This window comes from Camelus ferus, chromosome 11, assembly GCF_009834535.1.
Source record: "Camelus ferus isolate YT-003-E chromosome 11, BCGSAC_Cfer_1.0, whole genome shotgun sequence".
Classification (NCBI taxonomy): Eukaryota; Metazoa; Chordata; class Mammalia; order Artiodactyla; family Camelidae; genus Camelus; species Camelus ferus.
In genome coordinates, this window is record NC_045706.1 from 28,242,091 (window position 1) to 28,261,685 (window position 19,595).

General features: G+C 41.6%; 1 protein-coding gene across 12 annotated transcripts in view; it reads right to left on the reverse strand.

Annotated features, from left to right (window-relative positions):
* Window positions 1–233: 233 nt before the first annotated feature.
* The window catches only part of LCOR (ligand dependent nuclear receptor corepressor), a 110,928-nt gene continuing 91,566 nt past the window's right edge, over window positions 234–19,595 (reverse strand). For all 12 annotated transcript variants that reach the window (XM_032491185.1, XM_032491179.1, XM_032491176.1 and 9 more), the window contains one exon: window positions 234–15,200. In XM_032491185.1, coding sequence (XP_032347076.1) covers window positions 10,868–15,133 — 4,266 coding nt within the window. In that variant the 5' untranslated portion in view covers window positions 15,134–15,200 and the 3' untranslated portion in view covers window positions 234–10,867. The remainder of the gene's footprint in view (window positions 15,201–19,595) is intronic.

The following is a 19,595-nucleotide window of genomic DNA, read 5'->3' on the forward strand; positions in this document are numbered from 1 at the left end:
ACTCCGCCATGGGACTTCTTAAGAAGCTACCCATTGTGTTTTCTTTTCCCTGAAGTTAGGCTTAATTCACAAAATGGCCACAGATCTAGCAATGTCCCTTTAAGTCCCAACATAGGTGGCCTACTATTGCTTTTTGGTTCCTTCTGTCAATTTACCAAATTTGCCCTAGGCTACAAGTTGAATGCTGGGCTTCAATGCGTTCTGCATCCTCTCCAGTAACGACACAAACATACTTTTAATATCAAAGAAGTTTAATACGCTGCAATAAAATAAGCGCCTAGAAAAAGCTCATGGAATAGATGTCAATGTTAGATAAGTCCCTCCCACACATCCTCTAGCTCCATACCCCATCCCTCCAAACCAAACAAGAAAATCTGAAACAACAAAGGAAATCCTTCCAAGCTTGGATTTCACTGAGGGCCCCTTTACCAGTAACAAGAACACAGTTTCCTAGAGGGCCTAATAGGAAAGTAAAACACAGAAGCACAAAAGGTCCACAAGATTGCAATATTTAAGAGACTTGGTACATATTCAAATTTAAAATAACTCCAACTTTTATAGCTATACATATTGTTTTAAAGCAACTTAATATATTTTAAATTTCATATATACACTCTCAAAGGTTCTTCAGGTGAGGTATGTAAACATTGTCTAATGAAAATTTTTCAATGCTTCAAACCAACAAATTCACAGCATACATTGAATTTTCATCCATAGAAGACACAGTATTTTCCTACACTCACTAACATGGTGGGAATTCCGGGCCCAAGAGATACACAATGGTCATCTGGATCGCCATTTGCAGAATTTCTCATTTCACTGCTTTTGGAAAGACCACCTTTACACAGCCCAGGAGCAATACACTTGGTACCTGGAAGGAGCTGGGCCCTCTGGAGACTCTCTCCTTGCGCGTCTGGATTGCTGGCTAAGACTCACAAGACATCTGAACCACTACGAGATTGACCTCGGCAATGACAACACTGGGAAGAACCAGAAGGACCTTAGAAGGAACGGTAGAGATTCATCTTAGAGCTCCCTGGATCCACAGTTGGATCAGCAGCCCCTCCCTTAAACTCATTCTGAAGGGTTGTGGCCCAAAAACAATAAAACCCAACATGGCACCTGAGCTTCAGTTAAATTGCATGGGCCTCCTGTGACCCCCTGGCCTCTCAAAGGCATTAACTCTAGCCTAAAGTAGGACCCTGGGCTGTGCTTTTCATACAGGTTGGGGTTGATTTCTTAATATCATAATGCATATGGGAAAATAATGCCATGAGTTCACAAAGACGACCAATGCCTGTACACAGGTATTGGCCAATGACCTTGGAGGAGCTCAATTTTGAAAACTACTTGTTCCCTGAGGGTAAACAGCAGGCTTCTATTGAGATTAAGTGAGGCTAATAAAGGGGTTATTTATTACAAGGTAATAAGACTTCGAGAGCCTCAGGCCGGAATTCTATTTCACCCCCACACAATCTACAAGGCCCCCTCCCCGCCCTCCCACCACCACAAGAAGTAGTCACCTTCCCAATGATACAACATAGGTCAGTTTCTTTCCTCTTGCTTGCTTTCAGGCTCAGCAAGGGAAAGTTTTATCCTAATGCACCCACTTCAAGCTAGAAAAACACTAGTGAAAAATTCCAAACACCATCATCATAAATACAAAAGAGAAGACATATTCCAAAAGCCTAAAAAACTACATTATTCATTAATGGTTATCTGGGTGTGGGGTATTTTTCATAAAGTTCAGGACGGTCACAAGGAGAGGCTGCTAAACAGCTTAGAAACCTGTTGGACTGGACACGCTGGGATACTTGGAAGAGCAACTGCCCGCTTTGCACAGACCTAAATGGTTTAAGTCCAGACACGAAGGGGGCTTGGACATTTCACACCCAGGTGCAGCGAAGGAATATAGGAAACGGGCTAGCTCTTAAACGTAGGTCAGATACAGTCAAAGAACTTTTTCTTGGCCATTTACAGTAAATTTTCAATGTGAAAAGTTCTTATATTAATGCTATATAGCCAAATGAGCTTTGCCTCAAGTAGATTCTGTAAACCCTACAAATTCATGGAAAATTGATAATTTTTCAATCTCTATGCCAAATTTTTGGTGTGTCTGGTTCTGGCAGATCTCTCATCCATTGTTAGAGTTGTTTGATGTGGAGGAGCGTGCAGACAAACAGAAGCAAAAATTCAAGTACAGCAACCTCTCCAGCAAAGGCAAGAGGTCTTAGCAAGAGCTGTTCTACCCCCACCCTATCCTCTGAGACAAGGGCTAACGCAGAGCCCAGAATAAATGTTATTACCTAGAATCTTATTGCTTATGGGCAACACATCAGAAAGAACACCTGGAAATCTGCTCTGCAGATCTGGGGACTGACCACTGACCAGTTTATCATACATACATATATATATATTATAATATATAACACAACCAGATGAGAAGAGGGGGCGATTAAAGCTTGGATTTGATGTAACATTACAGATCAAATGCCCCAAACAGCTCTCAACCTGCTGGTTTTTGTTCTTTCTCCATGTGTGAACTGTGTTATGAAAGGAAGTCCACTGCTCAAAATATATTTTTCTACAATGCTACAATGCAAACCAACATCACTCAGAACATGAATCTGCATACAGCACATGTAATAAATATTTTTAAAAAACTATTTACAACATTATTTCTTGTGAACATTTAGATGAGAGCAAAATTTATTTCTTCTTGCAAAGGTTAAAAAACTTTCGACTGTCTCATTCAGTGCTAAATTCCCTGGCACCTAGCTATCCATTCACATTTCATCTTAAAGTCAGATTTGCTTACAAATAGTATCTTAGAAAAAACATTCTCCAGCATTACTGTTCAAGTGTCCTCCTTGTTTGTTTAGAAAAGACAAAGGGAGGCCAGAAGTAAGTATGCAAATGATGGTTCAAATGGATGACACAAATCCCTGTGTCCAGCCCCAAACTCTCTGCAGTCCTGGAGCTGCAGTTCCCAGTTCAGCCACCCAGGCAGAATGAGAATCTTGACTCCGACAGGGGTGTCCAGGAATGGGGCACAGGGAAGAGGAACATGATGGGAAAACATCTGTTCCATTACACCTACGGGTGCTCTGAATTGCAGACCAGGACTCCTGAGAAGTAAAGCTGCACACACCTTATAGCAAATGGCCTCACTCTGCACCATCAGCTATAGGAGGGGCTGGCCCACATCTGCACAGAAGCTTGCTGAGACAGGGACGGGGAGAAGGCGGTGAGCTGAAGCGCTCAGGAGCACGGTCAAGGTGCGGGAGGAAACATGCTTATCTCCCATGGTTAATGACTGAGTGCGAACAGGTGTTTTTCACAAAGGTGAGAAAGACTAAAATACATCTTAATGCTTTCCTTAGGCAGCCAGTGGTTTCTCCATATCCCACAGGTACAGGTTTGGATTTCCTTGGAGTTACAACTAAGGCTGGTCTCCCTGCACGGGCTGTTGAAATGTACAGTTGAATGTACCAACTGTGTGTGCAAAAGTGGGCTGCTTGAAGCAAGCTCTGGTGCCACGTCTGGCACAGCCAATACCGACTGTGGGAGACCTGCTTTGTCCCGGGGTGGGGTGACACTAGGGGGATGTACTCAGGTTCCCAATCCACGCTGCATCTACCCAAATACAGTGAGGGTTTTAAGGCCCTGCTCTTTTGCCTTCACTATGTTGTTTGGAGATTCAGTGGCTGAGCATGTAGCTGGGGAGGACAGGGTCTCTAGAAACAATACTTTTTTAGAAAGCCCTTTTGACAGCTATTTTTTGTTTGTTAAAATAAATATTTTCTATAGAAGCATTTGAACAGGAAAATACCACTATTTACACAGTGAAATAAATTTCACAGTGGTGCGTATAAATAGGTATTATATATACGTATTTGAAATCATAGTCACACAGTCTCCTAGAACTATTAAAACTGCAGAACTCACCGGTGAAACTAATAACCTTAAACTATGGTGGCTCTAAAACTAATCCCTACCTGTGGTATAAATATACAAAATTATGCAAATCTTGTTTGTATAACATCTTTTCCACAAACTAGCTCCCAAATACTACAGCTTTAGCTACAAGACAACATGAAGAGTAGATTATAGAAAACAATGTGGGTGAGAAAGTTGGTAAGTTGAATAGCGTTTGGACCCAGTTGCTAAATACTAGAAGAAAAACAGTTATGAAAAGAAAAACGCTTCTAATATGATATGTACATGTTCAGTGAAGCACTTGAAAGGTAAGAGACTTCCCAGAGATGCCTCCTGGAAGGGGACGGGGGGAAAAGCAGGAGAGGAAGAGGTAAGATGCCAAAGGTGGGTCCTCAAAATGAGGCGAGTCAGGCCTGACCAGGCGCAGGCTCCCCTGGCCAGGCCAGAGAGCTCTGAGCTTCGGGCTAAAGCTGCTGGTGTGCTGACCAGGTGTCATGGACGACTATGCTGGTATTTTTCAGAGATGAGAATGTGTGATTTGGTTTAGAGGTTTAAACAGGCAAAGACCAGCCATTTATGTTCATGAGTAATGACCAAAGTTTGGGGAGTGATAAACTTGCAAATACACTGTAAAGAAAAGGGGAATTCTGGGGGTGAAACTAACATGCCCTGTGCCTGCTGGGGAGAGGCACTATTCCAGGCTGTAAGTTCACAAGTAAATTCGTTTGTGTGGAGCACTGCCGTAGAGGAATGTCTCTCCATGAGAGTCAAGTTCACCCTGACTCATAAACATGAGGACAACTGCAGTACTTTTAGTGTAAAAGACTTTGTACTTTTAGCTTTAACTACTTATCCTAGTAGATCAGATCGTATGTCCACAATTCAACAAATATTCAATCAACAAAGGGAGATACATTTCTGGCTTTAATACATGAGCATTACTCAGGAATAATGTGGAACAGTAGCTGTATGCTAAGATGAACAGGCAAGATACCCTAAAATCTAAAGGGAAAGGAATGCTGCACTGCTGGACTACATGAAAAATAAATTTGTGCCTAATTGGCCGCACAATTTGATTTTGGATGACATATTGCAAGAATCAGCTTACTTTCTGTAAAAGGGTCCGGTAGAAAATATTTTATATTTTAGGCTATGTGGGCCATATGTGGTCTCTTTTTTTGTTTGTTTGTTTTTAACATAACCCTTAAAAAGAGGTACAATGCATTCCTCCAACCTCTGGCATTTAAAAAAAACCATGGTTTTATAGTTCTTTTTTTAATGAGCAATCTACTTCCATGTGGTTTGCCTACTGACCACCTCGTGTTAAACAGAATGGTTCCAGGCAGGTGAGAAAGCTTGTGTGTTACCGGGCTCGCAGGCGAGCATAACTGCACAACTGGCCCTCTGGGCACTGAGCATAAACCACCAGCGCTCTGGGAAAAGGATCAGACAAAGGGGAGGTAATGGAAGGAACTGGCCAGCTCTGGCTCAATTCCAAGGGCAAAAGCACCTGCAAAGTGTCCGAGGTGTTTCCCTGGGTCCCCAGGACAGCATGGAAAGACCTGAGCTGGGAGCAGCATCAGAGAGCTCTAGGTTTCTGCCTGAGCGTGATTTAATATCTTTAAAGAAAAGAGGTCAGACCTTCAAGTCTTCCAATCCATCTATTGTAGAATACAGTGGTTTGTTCTGACGTTTCAAGGAATGAACTATATTCAAGGCTGCCTCAAAAGTTATGCTTCCCATAATTCTGCTTGTTTTATTATTATTTATATTGAAGATGAGTTAATTATGTTTACATTTTTCAGGAACATGCTTGCTTTAAATACAATAATCTTTTTCTTTTCTTTTATTTTTTTCCCCTGAGAAGGGCTTGGGAGCAAGCATGGGGTAGAGTACTCCCACTGCTAAGATGTGAGGATTGCCTTGCTGATGCCTGACATGGACATGACTTCATACTAAGAAAAATTTCCAGTATTTCAGTAGATATTAAGCCATAGGAAGATAAAAATTCATAGTTAAGAATTCAAAATGTTAATTATCTGTTTCAAAACAACCGAAATAGTCACTGTTTTAGAGCCACTAACAAAAACTTGTTCACTGATATGACATTCACTTTCACTTTGAAAACAGCACAGAAACTTATCCTTGAGTTTTTAAGGAGGGGGAGGACACCACCTTGGAAGTTGACTGGATTTGATCTAAAGATATAACCCTATAACTTCTCAGTCACAGTCAGGTTATTATGCTCCACTTTTCTATTATTCTCTCTAAAGTACTTCAAGCCTCTATTTTTCAGTCATCGGCTTGCCTTTAATAAAATTATTTTGAAAGAAGAGTATCGTGACTGAAAAAAATATCAGTGCCAAAACATTTTTATTTTCCTAGAAGCTGGCCAAAAAAATTATATAATCAACAGTGTTTTGGTTTTGTGATTGGACTTCGTTTCTCATCTGTGAAAAGACTTTTTCCATATCTAAATGTGAGGTTCAGAAAATTGAACATCCAACTGAAGTAGTCTCAACTAAGTTTGAAAGAAACAAAATCTTGGCTTATTTTAGTAATAAACAAGCCAGAGTCAGGTCTCTGATAAAAACTGGCAAAGGAGAGGCCCAGGCTGCACACCTTGAGAACTCTGGATTCCTGTTTGCTCATAGATTCTGACTAGAGGCTAAAGGTAGCCTTATTTTGGTTACTGTGAAGGGTGAGTCTCACAGGATGTGAGGCTGAGATACCTCAAGTTTCAGGAGATGGTATCTGATGTGCTGTGGCTATATAGTGTGTTATCTTTTATAGCAAGAAAAAATAAAGAAATGTAAAAAGAACTCAACTGAGGTAATATAAAGAGGAAGGAGAAGAAAAGAAGACAGAGAGGAAAAGAGGCAGAAGAAAGGAGAAGACAAATCAGGGACGATTTCTTCCTGAAAAAGGATTATTTTCTCAAGCACGGGTCAGCAAACTTTTTCTTAAAGGTCCAGACAGTAAATCTGTCAGGCTTTGTGGGCCATGTGTTCTCTGTGGCAGATACTCAGTTCTGCTAGAAAGCAGCCAGACAATACATAAACAAATGGGCATGGCTATATTCCAATAAACTTTTATTTACAGAAGAATGATTAGCCACACTTTGCAGACCTTTGACAGATCATTCGTAAGCCAAGTGAGAGCCTGCCTGGGCTAAAACCAAAAGGAGCCAGTGTGGCACTGTGGGCCAGCACCTTGGGAAATTCCAGCCTAGTCCCAGGTGCAGTGACAAGACACTGTCTTGCTGATGGTGACAGGACAGCATCTCCAGCTTGCACCACACAGCATATTGCCCTTTGCTACTTGGCTCTTAGGCTCCCCACTAATCAATGTTGTCCATAAGTGACAGTGATAGCTTCAGTCTTCACTACAGAATTAATCACAAGGGAGAAAAGAGTCCAAACTTCAATTCAAAATAACCGTCTTGAAGTGATGTGTTTTACTGATGACCTGTCTGAACAGTGAGAAATTCAGCCTCATGGTATGTGATGCATAGAGAATCCCATTAAAAGCACCACATCTGTGAAGGAATGACTAACTGCACCCTTCTATCCACACTACTGCAGGAAGGAGGCACAAAACCCATAGCCTAAGATTTTTTTTTTTAATAAGGTTTGTGTAGAAGTCTTCAATGAAGTACAGACACAACAGAACTGGCTACCTAAAGGATCCAAGGGGTTAGCAATCACAGGTTACATCTGTACATAAGGAGCCTCAAGAGTAGAATAAATGTTCGTGGCCTCCCTGCTGCGCTGCAAGATTGCTATAAGTCTGAAGAAGTGCTGGGGGCGAGGCTCTGGACCCCAAATGAAGGAGCAGTCCCCACGTTGTCCTCCAAAACCCAGGGAGCCTCAGGGGACAGAAAATGGGAGACAGAAAACAGGTCTCCTGAAGAGGGCCCAGCTCTGGGGAGCTATGGTAGAGCTTCAGTGGTTGCTTCCCAGGCATCTTCCAGCTCCTCCAGAAGCTCAGAGGAAATACCAGTGCTCCCTGGTCATCAGCGCTAGCTCCAACAGTCACTTCACTGAGTACAGACCCAGAAGCAGAATTCCTTTCTAATTTGGAGTCCAGTATGTGGGACAGAGTGCCCCTGTATTAGGCGGCAAGCCCCGGTGACAATGGCTACAGGAAGCTGGTCTTTGCAAGAGAAGAGGAAACAAAGGGAGACTTAGGTCAAAAGCAAGCCTAGGCTTGGAGGTGTCTGGCAGACAGGTTTGCCAGCATCTGCTATAATAAAAGGGCCTTCCAGAGCTGGCCCTCAGCTTGCTCTTTTTTAAATCTATCAGTAAAGTTAACTGAATCAGCAAAAATGAGATTCAATAAATATAAAAATAATTCTAAACTTTTAAGTGTCCTAATTATGTAGAATCCCAGTCTATTTAAATGTAGCCACTATTATAAAGTTGATTTTAAGATGATCCATTGCATTGTTAAGGTATATAAAATAAATGCATACACATTGATACCTTTTCTCACATGTTGCCTAGTATGGGAGAGAAGGCTATAAGCATCTGAAGTAATCTTTTAAAAATGAAAAAGAACTTAGAAAGGTAATGGAATGGATTACAAACCTGCAACTAGAAAAGTTCCACCCACTTACAGCCTCACACCTCTCTCTAACTTAATCCAAGCACCCTTACAAGGCAGTCTATATGCAGTCACTGGGGGCACCTTGAACATATGTACAGGGATCAGCACACCTGACATCAGCAAACCTCAGCCATTTAAGTCACCACAAAAACAACATCCAGTGACGACTATATGAAAAGATTTTTTTTTAAAAACTTTAAAATGACTTTTATAGATTAAATGAACCTACTTAAAACGTATTAATGCTTCTGTGCAACTTAATGCTGAGAAACGCTTGCCAACATACATACACACTCAGCAGTTTCATTAACATAGGTAGCTCCTGAATGGTCAAAGTCAAAGATATTTAAAAAAAAAAAAAAAAAGACTCATGGGATAGAGGAGACATTAGAAAAAAAAAAATCAAGGTTTCATTGAAGATAGTAAACTTCACTTACTATGAAGTTCAACACAATTCTCAATTTCCCATGAATCAAATGCTTTTCTCCAGTCCTATCCAATCATCCAAAGTTTTCATTATATACAGCAAATCTTTAACAGAATTGGTAGAAAATCTGTTTTATTATGATTTGGATGAGCTAATGCATGAAAAAAAGGTACATCTGGGTTTATCTAAACAGATCAGAAGCAATATAAATGGAAATTTTTTAAAATAAAAAGGACAGAGTAGCAGCTGTCCATACAAGCCTATTTTGGTGACAGAGTATATTAGAGAAGCCTTATTGGTAGAGTGGCTCAATGGAGATGTCAAGTACACACTCTGTTATAACGGAGCAATGTTACAGCCACCAAGGTAAAGTCAATGCACCTATCTCAGCCCTTAAAACAACATTAGTTACAAATACTGTGGCTCTCACTTTTGAGCCATGGTACAGAGCCTGACATGACAGAGGCAGGTGTGATACTACAAGCATTAACTACTAGTATGATGCCAACCAATCAGAAAGGACACCTACTCTAAACATGTACATTTCACCTTGGAACATACCAGCTGAACATCAGCTCCTGGTATAGGGGTGTGTGTGGCCCCACTATGAGATGTTGGTGCTACTTTCTTTAACTACAAGGTTGCTCTGAACTTTATATAATTCTGTGCTGTTTAGACCTTCCTGAGTCTGGTGCCAAAGAGGTTTGGGGAATGCTCATAGAGACCCTGGGCTACATTTAAGCCATCTGGCCTATGCTAGTTACCCAGCTCATGAACACCCTATTACACTTCATGGAGAAGGAAAAAATTTACTCTAGAACTGGGGTTGGGAGACATTTGTGCCTGATAACCACATGCAAATGAACCCAAACACACATGCACATACACAGTCTTAAACTTTTCTATTCCTGGAAGTAACATTTTGGCTTTCTTTGAATATGGAAGTACTTAGGGCAAGAAAGAAAATTAGAACAGTTACTCTCATCCTAATTGTCAAATTACAGCTACAAGATGAAAAAAAGGATCCTAGATTTTTTCCCCAAAGTAGGATGAAAATCTTGTTAGTGTGCTAGCAAGCTTGCAAGGCCAAAAATGAAAAGGATGGTAAGAATCAGTAATGCAAATAATTGGGGAATGTGAGTAATTTTTAGAGGTCATAAATCAGTATTAACACCTTGTGACACACTTTTTGTCCCATGGGCACATAATTTAGAATAAATTTTTTCCTCAAATAACAAAAGATCAGAGATGAGTGACCAACAATGAATATGAATTTTTAAAAAGGGGTCAACAGAAATATTAATCCTTTATAATAATTATAAATTCCCTCTGCATTCTCCACATACCATAAAAATGATTTGGTTTAGCTTTCAAATATCATTTTAAACAAACAAACAAGACAGAGGGAAGTTCACTGCTGGGTTCTGCAAAGAAGAGCATCTGTTCATGTACAGATACTGCAGGGTGGCTGCTGAAAAGCTACTTTTATGTGCATCATGGTGGTCTTCTCGGCTACAGTACAAGTGCTTGTGCATCAAGTATAAAATACAAGCCTTTAATCACATAGATCAGCTTTTTAGCTTTTGTAAATTTAAAAACAAAAAGGATAAATAAGGCACTGTACTTTTAAAAACTAAAACTGCTTGGTTCCAAGTTTAAAACCCAAGGAACAATCAGAATATAATATATAACTTCCCTTACTCAGCCTCAGAGAAAGACTCTGCAAGTTCCCTTCTCCATCTGAGACGCATTTTCTGACATCTTAAATTGTGGTATTCTCCATTAACTGCAGGTTTGAAAGGCTTGATAAGCTTATAAAAGCAGATTTAGTTAATGCAAAATAAAGGGTTACTTCTATAGAACAGTTTTAACTCTTGGCTACCGCCCTTCCAATCACTTTGCATCCAACCGCCTCCGTTTGCTGTGGGAAGAGTCCAGCTTTGCCTTTAGCTTCCGCTTTCTCTGGGCTGCACTGTTCTCTGGGGTTTTCGTCGAGGATCTGGCTTGAGTCTTTCCACTGCTCTGCTTCCTACTTGTGGCTTTCTGTGGCCTTGAAGAGGATGCACCGGCCCCCTTTTGCTTTGCAGGTTTTGTCATTGTCTCCGAGGTGGAGGGCTGGGTGGGTCTTTTGTTTGTGTTCTCTTTTTCTTTCCTGGAGGGAGGGCAGCGCTTCCCTGGGGACTTTTTAGGGGTCTTCACTTTATTCTCTTTCAAAGACATCTTTTTGGGCAGTTGGCTGATTCTGTCCCTTGTAGCTGGCTTCTTTGCAGCGGGGGTTTTGGTGGCTCCATCAATATGCTTCTCTTTGCTGGCCTTCATTGCAGGTCCCTTGTCCTTCCTGTCCTGAGTGCTGCTGCTTTCTGTCCTCTTGCGTTTATTTTGAACTTCTGCTTTTGGTGGGATTTCAGACATCTGCTTCCCTTTCCTTCCTTTCATTCCATCGGTACTCTTGGGCTTAATGGGAAACCCATCTGCATCTACTTGCAGGGCAAGCTTGGGGGACATCAGAGGGTTGATGCATACACTCTTACAACTTTGTTTACTTTCCACAGCTGGACCAAATGGGCTTTCCATTTTCTCGTTCTTAATCAAACGCTGCTGGGCTCTGAGCTTTCCTCGAATGTTGGAATATTTCCTAAGGATCCGGGTACTGGCTGGCGTAGGCGAGCTTGTGGGAGGATGGCTATTTCTACCTTCCTTGACTTGCTCTACACTGTCCTCAGGATTGGGGCTGAGGCTAACGTCACTGCCATCCTCTGGCTCCACTTGGTCAGGATTCTCTCGAAATTTAGCCCAGAGCTTCTGTGTTTTCCAGTTGTTCTTGGCAGGAGTAGCTCCGGGAAATTTCTTCAAGTGTTTTTTCAAGCGCTCGGCCTGTAGTGAACTGGGGTACAGGCTGGAAGGAGAGTACTTCTGAAGAGGATGCTTGACAGGTGGGATGTCTCCTGGAAGACGAGTATTGAGCTTCTTCACAATGACCAGAGACCGGGTTTCAGTCGTCTCTAAGAACCATTTACAAACATTAGATAATTTAAAGTTTGTCATAAAGAGCATCTGAACAGGAGAAAATTTTTGAACCTCCAGTGAACCTCGACATTTCCGTGACCTTTTCTTGCTTTTCCAAATCTCCTTCAGTTTATCTGACTTGTTCCTTGCTCTGGGTGTTGGCTGGGCCTCTTTCTCCAGCTGGATCCAACCCTTCTGAACTTTCATGTACTGGGCATTGAAGTTGGCGATAAGCTCTTGGTTCTCCTCCTCGGCACACCATTCCACAAACTTTGGCTGGTCGTCTACCACTGTGTCCACATCATCCTCATCTAAGGGATCTCCACTCTCTGAAGCTTCATTTTCCTTTGAGATTGGCTTTTCTTGTACTGCTTCCTTTTCTGAAGTCACTTTTACTGTACCCAAGGAATCGAAAGGATGAGCATGTCTTAGGTTGTAGGTTGAAGAGGTCAGTCTTGTAAGCCTTGGTACCCATTTTGGGGGCCCAGCAGTGTCATCACTTCCATCACTTGACACCCCAAGTGTGTTAGACGGCACATCACTATCATCATCTTTATGCTGGCTGTCTGCACTATCCATCTCATTAACAACCTCCTCTGTGTCTTGTGCAGGAGCAGGTCCTTGCTTCTCTTTTGACTGTTCTGGGAAAGTACAAGGAATACTTTCAGAGAGGTCTTGAGTACTGTTCTCACTTAATTTAGACTGAACATAGATTTCCAGTTTCTCTCCAGGCAGGGGCTGGCCAGCTGTGGTTATGGGATCACTGCTGGGGAAAATACCTCCTTCTTCCCCCTTGACTTCTTTTGCTAGCATGTTTTTAAAAGTCTGCCTGGTGATTATCCCACCTCCTATGTCTTCCTCCTCAGCATCCTTCTCAGAGGGATTCCCATTGACATTTGGGTTTTCTGTGTCCTCCAGGGCTTTTGTATGGAAATCATCAGTGGGAAAGCCGTCAGGTGTTGTCCCACCAGGGTACCCTTCTTTTTTAGAACGTCTTGCACCGGGAGTTTTAGAAACCTTGATCTCAGGACAAGCAGAGGAGGAATCTGAACTTTGATTTCGTAGGCACCTCTTGGCAGAGGAAGAATCTGAAAGTTGACTTCTTAGGCACCTGTCAGAGGCCTCGGGGAATTTTTTACCTTTTCTCTTTTTGTCCAGATTCTCTTCAGGTGAGTCAATGTTTTGATCGCATATATCTTTTTCTGAAGTAGGTTTTACATCACTGTCCTCTCCCTCGAATTTTCCTGTACCACCTGCTGCCCCTCTTTCCTCCATTTCACTGGGGTTTTCATTAGAAAAAGTGCTGCTTTCCTTCAAGAGTGGGTCAGTGTCTAGCTCCTGAGTGTCACCAGTCTTGGCCTCTGTACTGATGCTCTGATCTTCCTCAGCTTTTTTCGGGCTCACAGGAGGCTCCAAGCCCACTGGGGGACTGTGATTTTCTGAGCACGGAGGACTCTCCTCTCTACTGATTGTTTCTGGAGAAGAACGAGGCCTAGGAGCAACATCCTCACTGCCTCCCTCAGAAATGCTTTCAGTAGAAGGAAGCAGGTGACAATCTTCAGGTACACTCATCTCCTTTGTATCCAGCAGGTCAACTGATTGTTGGTCTAGTTCAGGGGAAGATATCCTGCTCTCTGTGGGAGCTGAGACTACGGGGCTGCCTTCTGGCAGGTCCTCTTCAGGAAGCTGAGCAGGGAGAGGCCACTCCAGGCTGGAGGCTGTTGTTTCCTTGGACCTAGGGGAGCTGCTTGGGTTTGCATTACTCGTCATGGGGCAAACCTCAGGCTCTTGAGATTCCTTTTCAGATGACTCATCTCTGTCTCCTTCCTTGAGGGAGGTTATTTCTTTACTAGGTTCTTCAGGGTTGTCTTCTCTGGGATGCTGCACTTCTACTGCAGGTGGAGGTGCTGAAACAATAAGGGTCTGCTTAGGAGTGACCACCGCTTCTGATGCCAGTGTCGAGCAGCTTGCTTTTTCTTGAGAGTGTAAATTTCTGGCCAGTGTGCGAACGGTTGGCAGTTCACAACAGTCACCATTGAAAAAGTATCCTCGAGTACTCTTCCTGGCTGTTTTCCGAGAAGATAATATTGATCTTTGATTCTCAAAGTGGCATTCTGTTATTGGCTGGCTGATATAAACGACATCACACTGGTTATCATAATCATTTATCCTCAACCCTGAGGCCCTTTTACTTTTCCGAGCTGTCTTAATGGAGGTTGATATCATCTTGGTTCGTGAATGTCCATTAGGTGCTTTGTGGACAGGTGGCATGGGGCTGGGGGCTAACCAACCATCTTTGGAATGATCAAATTGGCCCTTATCGCTGGGATGTAAATGGTAACCCATCTTATTTCTTCCCAGTGAGTGAAGATGGTTCTCTTGCTTTGGCCTTGAATCTTGTTCACTTGCCTCTAAGTCCTGGCATAAAGGTGTTTTTGAGCCACCCTGTAAAGCATTCTCTTTGTCAGCAGTTCTAGGTGAATTCCCCATAAACCCTGAGTCCCAAGCCTCTTCCGATAAAGCTTTGAATGAATTTCTTTGAGAAACAATACAACTGTTGCTCTCTTCACTATTCTCAGCTGCCACTTTTCCTGCAATGAGATTTTCTACTAAAGCTGAACTCTGCACGTGGTCTCTACCGTCCTCGCATACTTTCACATTTGTGTCTTGCTCCTGTCCAGTGGTTGGCCCCTCCGAGATCTTAGAGATATGGTGGAAGTTTAATGAGGAAGAATTAGATGCAGTGAGGTATTCCAGAGTGGAACTATCCATTGAACTACCAGAATTAGGCTTAGTGGTTGGAAGTTCAGAGGAATCTTTCTGGACAATAGTCAAGGTATTCTCTTTTCCATCTACGGAGTTTGTTTCAGGAGGAGGCTCCTTTAGGGTCTGTTCTGTCAAGTGTGGAGGGCTGTGAGAGCCTGATGAGTCTAAGAACAAATCTACAGAAGTAGGAGACTTCATATTGAGACACACAGTATCCCTTTCCTTATGTTTGGTATCGAGCTGGGCACAGCCAGCATTGCAGGTGGAGGCATCCATTGCTCCAGAATCAGAAGGTCGCAGGTCCTCGGTGCCTGGCTGAGATTCAGTGTACAGATCGTTCAGAACACGGATGAACTGCTTCTGATGATGAGTGCACAGTTTGACCATAAACTTCTCCAGTGGGGACTTCGACTGATTGTTAGAATCTACTGCTATTGCCTCTGCTGAGTTCTCACTAGACAGACAAAGAGAAAGAAGAAATTAGTATGGTCGTTGTCCAAAGAACCATTTTTACATTTTGAAATTCACCAGTGTTACTCATGTTGCAAAGAGAATGGACACTCTGAACAAAACTGCTTCTAAGTGCCCATATGCTTTTTATTCAATAAATGAAGACCATTTACTTAAAATATAAGACCAGCTCTGTTACATTCTCAATTTTTAGTGATAACAACCTTCATACTTCTAATGTGACTATTCATAAATAATTTTTATCTTAAAGAGAAGAAATATCATTGAAAATAAATTTTTTTTTGCAAAATAAAATTCTGGCCATATTATTAACTCCAGCTGGTCAACATATACTTTTGTTTTTAGGCCTGGGTCTTTCTGTTAAGTAGTCATTGGTCCATAAGTCCACAACACTGACAAAAACTCAGACACCTTGTATTACAAATCTTGGTTTAGAAATACTTGGTGAAATGATAGTTTTAACATGGTTTCTCAGCTTAACCAATTGACTAGACTTTATAATTCTGCAAACAGTGATGCAGGAATCCTTCTATTCTTTTGGGGTGTGGAGGAATGAATAGAGATCAATAACCTCACACTTCGGATGAAAAATGAAACAGCAAGCAATTCCTAACTCCCAGCCTCTAAATGAGGAAGCAGATACGAAATCATATTGTAAACCATAAGGCTCTGTCAATGCAAGGTGGTAGTACTGTCTTGTCAAGCCCCATCTGTTACATTCTCCTCGATCTTCAATAAACATTTTACAATAATCCACAGGAAGCCAAATCTACATTCAAGGACCCTTTTCAACCATTTCTGTATATTATCTAGGATAATTCTTAGAGTTCAACCTGGACAGTGGGGATGGCAGGCAAGAGTGATACTGGATTCAGGACAGGCTAAAGGCAATTTCTGCTTAGACAGCCAAGTGTTTTCAAGAGCTGCTTTGTGTTTCTGGATGTTGGGATTTTTACTAAGCCCATGCAGCTGATGTGCTTTGATCTCTGACTATCTCCCAGTTATGAGGTGCCTTTATAGGAAGCCACACCCTAGACAGCCTACATCAGCCTCCTACCTCCCCACCCTCTTCTGGCCTCTGAAGCAGTGTGATTTTAGTGGAATAAACATAGATTGTAGAATATGAAAAGCCTATATTCTACCTCTGACATTTGCTATCTATATAGGATCTCAGGCAAATTACTTAACCTCTCTTGGTTCGCTCTTCTGTAAGTTGGAACTGAATATCAGTATTTCAAAGGATTGTTGTGAGATATTAGATAATTTTCATAAAGCACAAAGCAGCAGGTACTCAACTTTACTTTCTCTGTTCCTGACTTACGGAGATTTTTAAGACCAAGTAGGTGAATAAAGCTGAAACATGCCTAAATACAAAACGAAATGAAATAAAACCAAGAAACTATTAATCATATCTGTTGTTTAATCTAAACTGCTTTGCAAGAGAAAAGGTTACACTGTATTTTTATTTTCACAACTAGCAAAAGAGCAGTTTTATTGTGTGGGTATCTGAAAGGGCCTATATTAGACTACGGATTTGAAAAACTAGAAATGTCTTAGAAAATGCCTACCTCAAACATGAGACTGATCACTGCATTGTGAATAAACCAAGAACAAAAGATTATTATAGAAGTATTATAACAGCTGCATTGGGATGGTGAACTTTAAAGTACATGCTGGTTATGGGGCCAAAATCTAACAATGAGAAGGAAAGACCAAAAGCAACTGGAAAAAAAACTCACTGAACAAGATACTTACGATATGTGTATTTTTCTGTCTATATACTGTCCTTCAGTAAAAAGTTTTAGAAAGGAAATACCTGGAAGGTCAACAGGAAGAAGCCCCTCCCTTCCTTCAGAGAAGTAAAGACACAAGTGACACCCTTGGGTGAGTGACTTAGCAGTCACTTCCAACTCTTGGACTCAATGAGATATACATGGGTACTTAAACTCCGCCTACAGCTGCAGACTTCGCAGCTCATGGGGAATTCCGGAGTCCCTGCTGAAGGACCCCCTCCAGGAGGTCCCTGCGGTTATGTCCAGAGGAGTTTGTTCCTCAGTTTTTGGCTCTTGGGTGTGTTCCTGATGTTTCTGAGATAGCCGACCACAAATAAGTGGGTTATTACTGGGTTTTCAACGCATCAAAGAATATAAGCGCAAAAAAAATTGTTGACAAAGATCTATGAGAAAGATTAAAAAATATCATGGCATCTTACTGTAGACAAGACTGAAGAGATAAATAGTTCTCTCCAACTGAAGCAGCACACTCATCACCAAAGTCTGAGGATGTTCTGGACACTGCTTCATGCCTGTGGCTATGCTCTGGGAGCAGGCTTTGGTGTTTGGAGTTAACAATATGCCTTGGGATTCATGAAATCAAGGCATGTGCCCAATAAAAGGGCAGAGTGCTCTCTGAAGAAAAACTGAGAAAGCACTTTTTTCTAAAGTGATGCTCATAGAGAATAAAAAACTGAATAATGATTAATCCACAGATGATACCTAACTTGCTTTATGATTGTAAGCCTAGGATCTGCTGCTGTCCCAAATTTTCAATAACTTAATAATGATTCAATATTTTAATCACCCCAAACTAATGTAAGATCTTCCAAAGGACCATGCAACCAGCTCTGAAGCAATGACTGTGGCAACATGGCTCAACTAGTCCCTGAGGCTCAAACAGACAACCATCGGTAGGTATCTATTTCCCAGCACTATGGGAGGGGGAAGTGGTGTCTTCACAGCTAAGGCACACTAAAGACACACTGTTAGCACCCACTGAACTCTAACCTGGCACAATGCAGTGCAGCATTTTGATGCTGAAAAGCAGCATCAGATGGGTGGACACAGGCTATACCAACCTTCAAAGGCATTTACAGTAGTGGTTTGGGGAAGCTCGGGAGATGAAAAGATGAAAACTGCAAATGGCAACCTTGCTTGAGAGAAAAAGACATCAACAGAGGGTCATTTGTGTTTGTATTTTCCTGGTAAAAAAGATCAGGGACAAAGCTCTTGTGAACCATAGGTCACGAGCCGAAGCAGTAGCGTGCTCTTGTGTCAGTTACATCCTTGGCCACCTCAAAACTATCTTCACCTGGAGTGACTATCGTTCCCTTAAATCCTAAGCTATAATGGTTTGTAAAAGTCTTTGGCAATTATAAGGGGTCTTGCTTATTTATCCTGTAATTTTTATCTTTTACTGACTTAACCTGCCTTGTCTTTGTCTTAGCTTTCCAAGTGGATATAAGCTACCTGAGCGTATAAGTAGGAGCCGCATTTCATGTTTTCCTGTTTCCTCTTAGCAAAAAAGAAGAGAGGGAAAGGGAGCATCAAGGATGTTTCCTGGGTTTTCTTCCTGGGCAGCACCATTTACTGAGATAGGAACACAGGCAATGAAGCTTGTGGCTGTGTGTATCTGATGAGCTAGTCCTGTACACGTTGATTTGAAATGTTTATAAGATTTTGAATCTGAGATGCCTGGTAGGCAACTGAACACTCAGGCATGAGTTCACTAGCAGCTTCCCTTCAGTCTGAGAACCTTCACACTAATACTAACCTTTGTCCAGGGGCCATTAAATGGGCCCTGCTATAATAGCTAACTTTTTAACTATAGTAATAAAATTACTTTTGACTGTGCCTCTAAATTATCCAGCTTCCTATTCCTACCTTGTTTGATTTTCTCAGGAAGTTTTCTCAATAGGACCTAGGTTTAGATGAATTTTAATTTCATATTAGTTGACTATTTAATTTTAAAAATCAATGTCAACTTCCTGAAGTTTAATTTTATTATTATTTTTCTCATGTTAAAAAAAAGAGTGATAGCCAATTTTTTGCCTGAATTTTAAAACAGTTGGTTTTTATCTTTGCATCTAGTTATTCAATTATTCAGATAGCCTTAGACCTTCAGTAGAGCCTAAATACAACATTTGCCCCTAATTTAGAGTACTCAGACAGTAAGCAGGGAAATTAGAGAGGGGAGCTTCTCTCCTGTAGATTGTTCACACAACTCGACCTAAGGAGAAGCAAGTGTTTTAGTTCAGTGATTACAGCTGGCATCACAGTATGTCCTTCACAACTGACTATATTAGATTTTTACAAGAACAATAATTCATTACGGACTTTGAAATCACTTGTGTGATTTCATGTTCCTTCCACGCAATAGCAGGACTCTCTGCAATAGTTAAGTGAATTATTTATCAGTCAGAAATACTTCATCACCACCACCAAAGAAGTAAGATCCTAGGGACTGGTGAAGGGGAGGAAGGGCTGAAGAGGAGGGAACCTTGACTTCCAACTACCTGGATTAGTTCTGAGTCTTTCTCCTTGATGAGAAATGGCCTGCATGACCTTGACTACTTTTGTCTTTCTAACCCCAGTTCAATGCC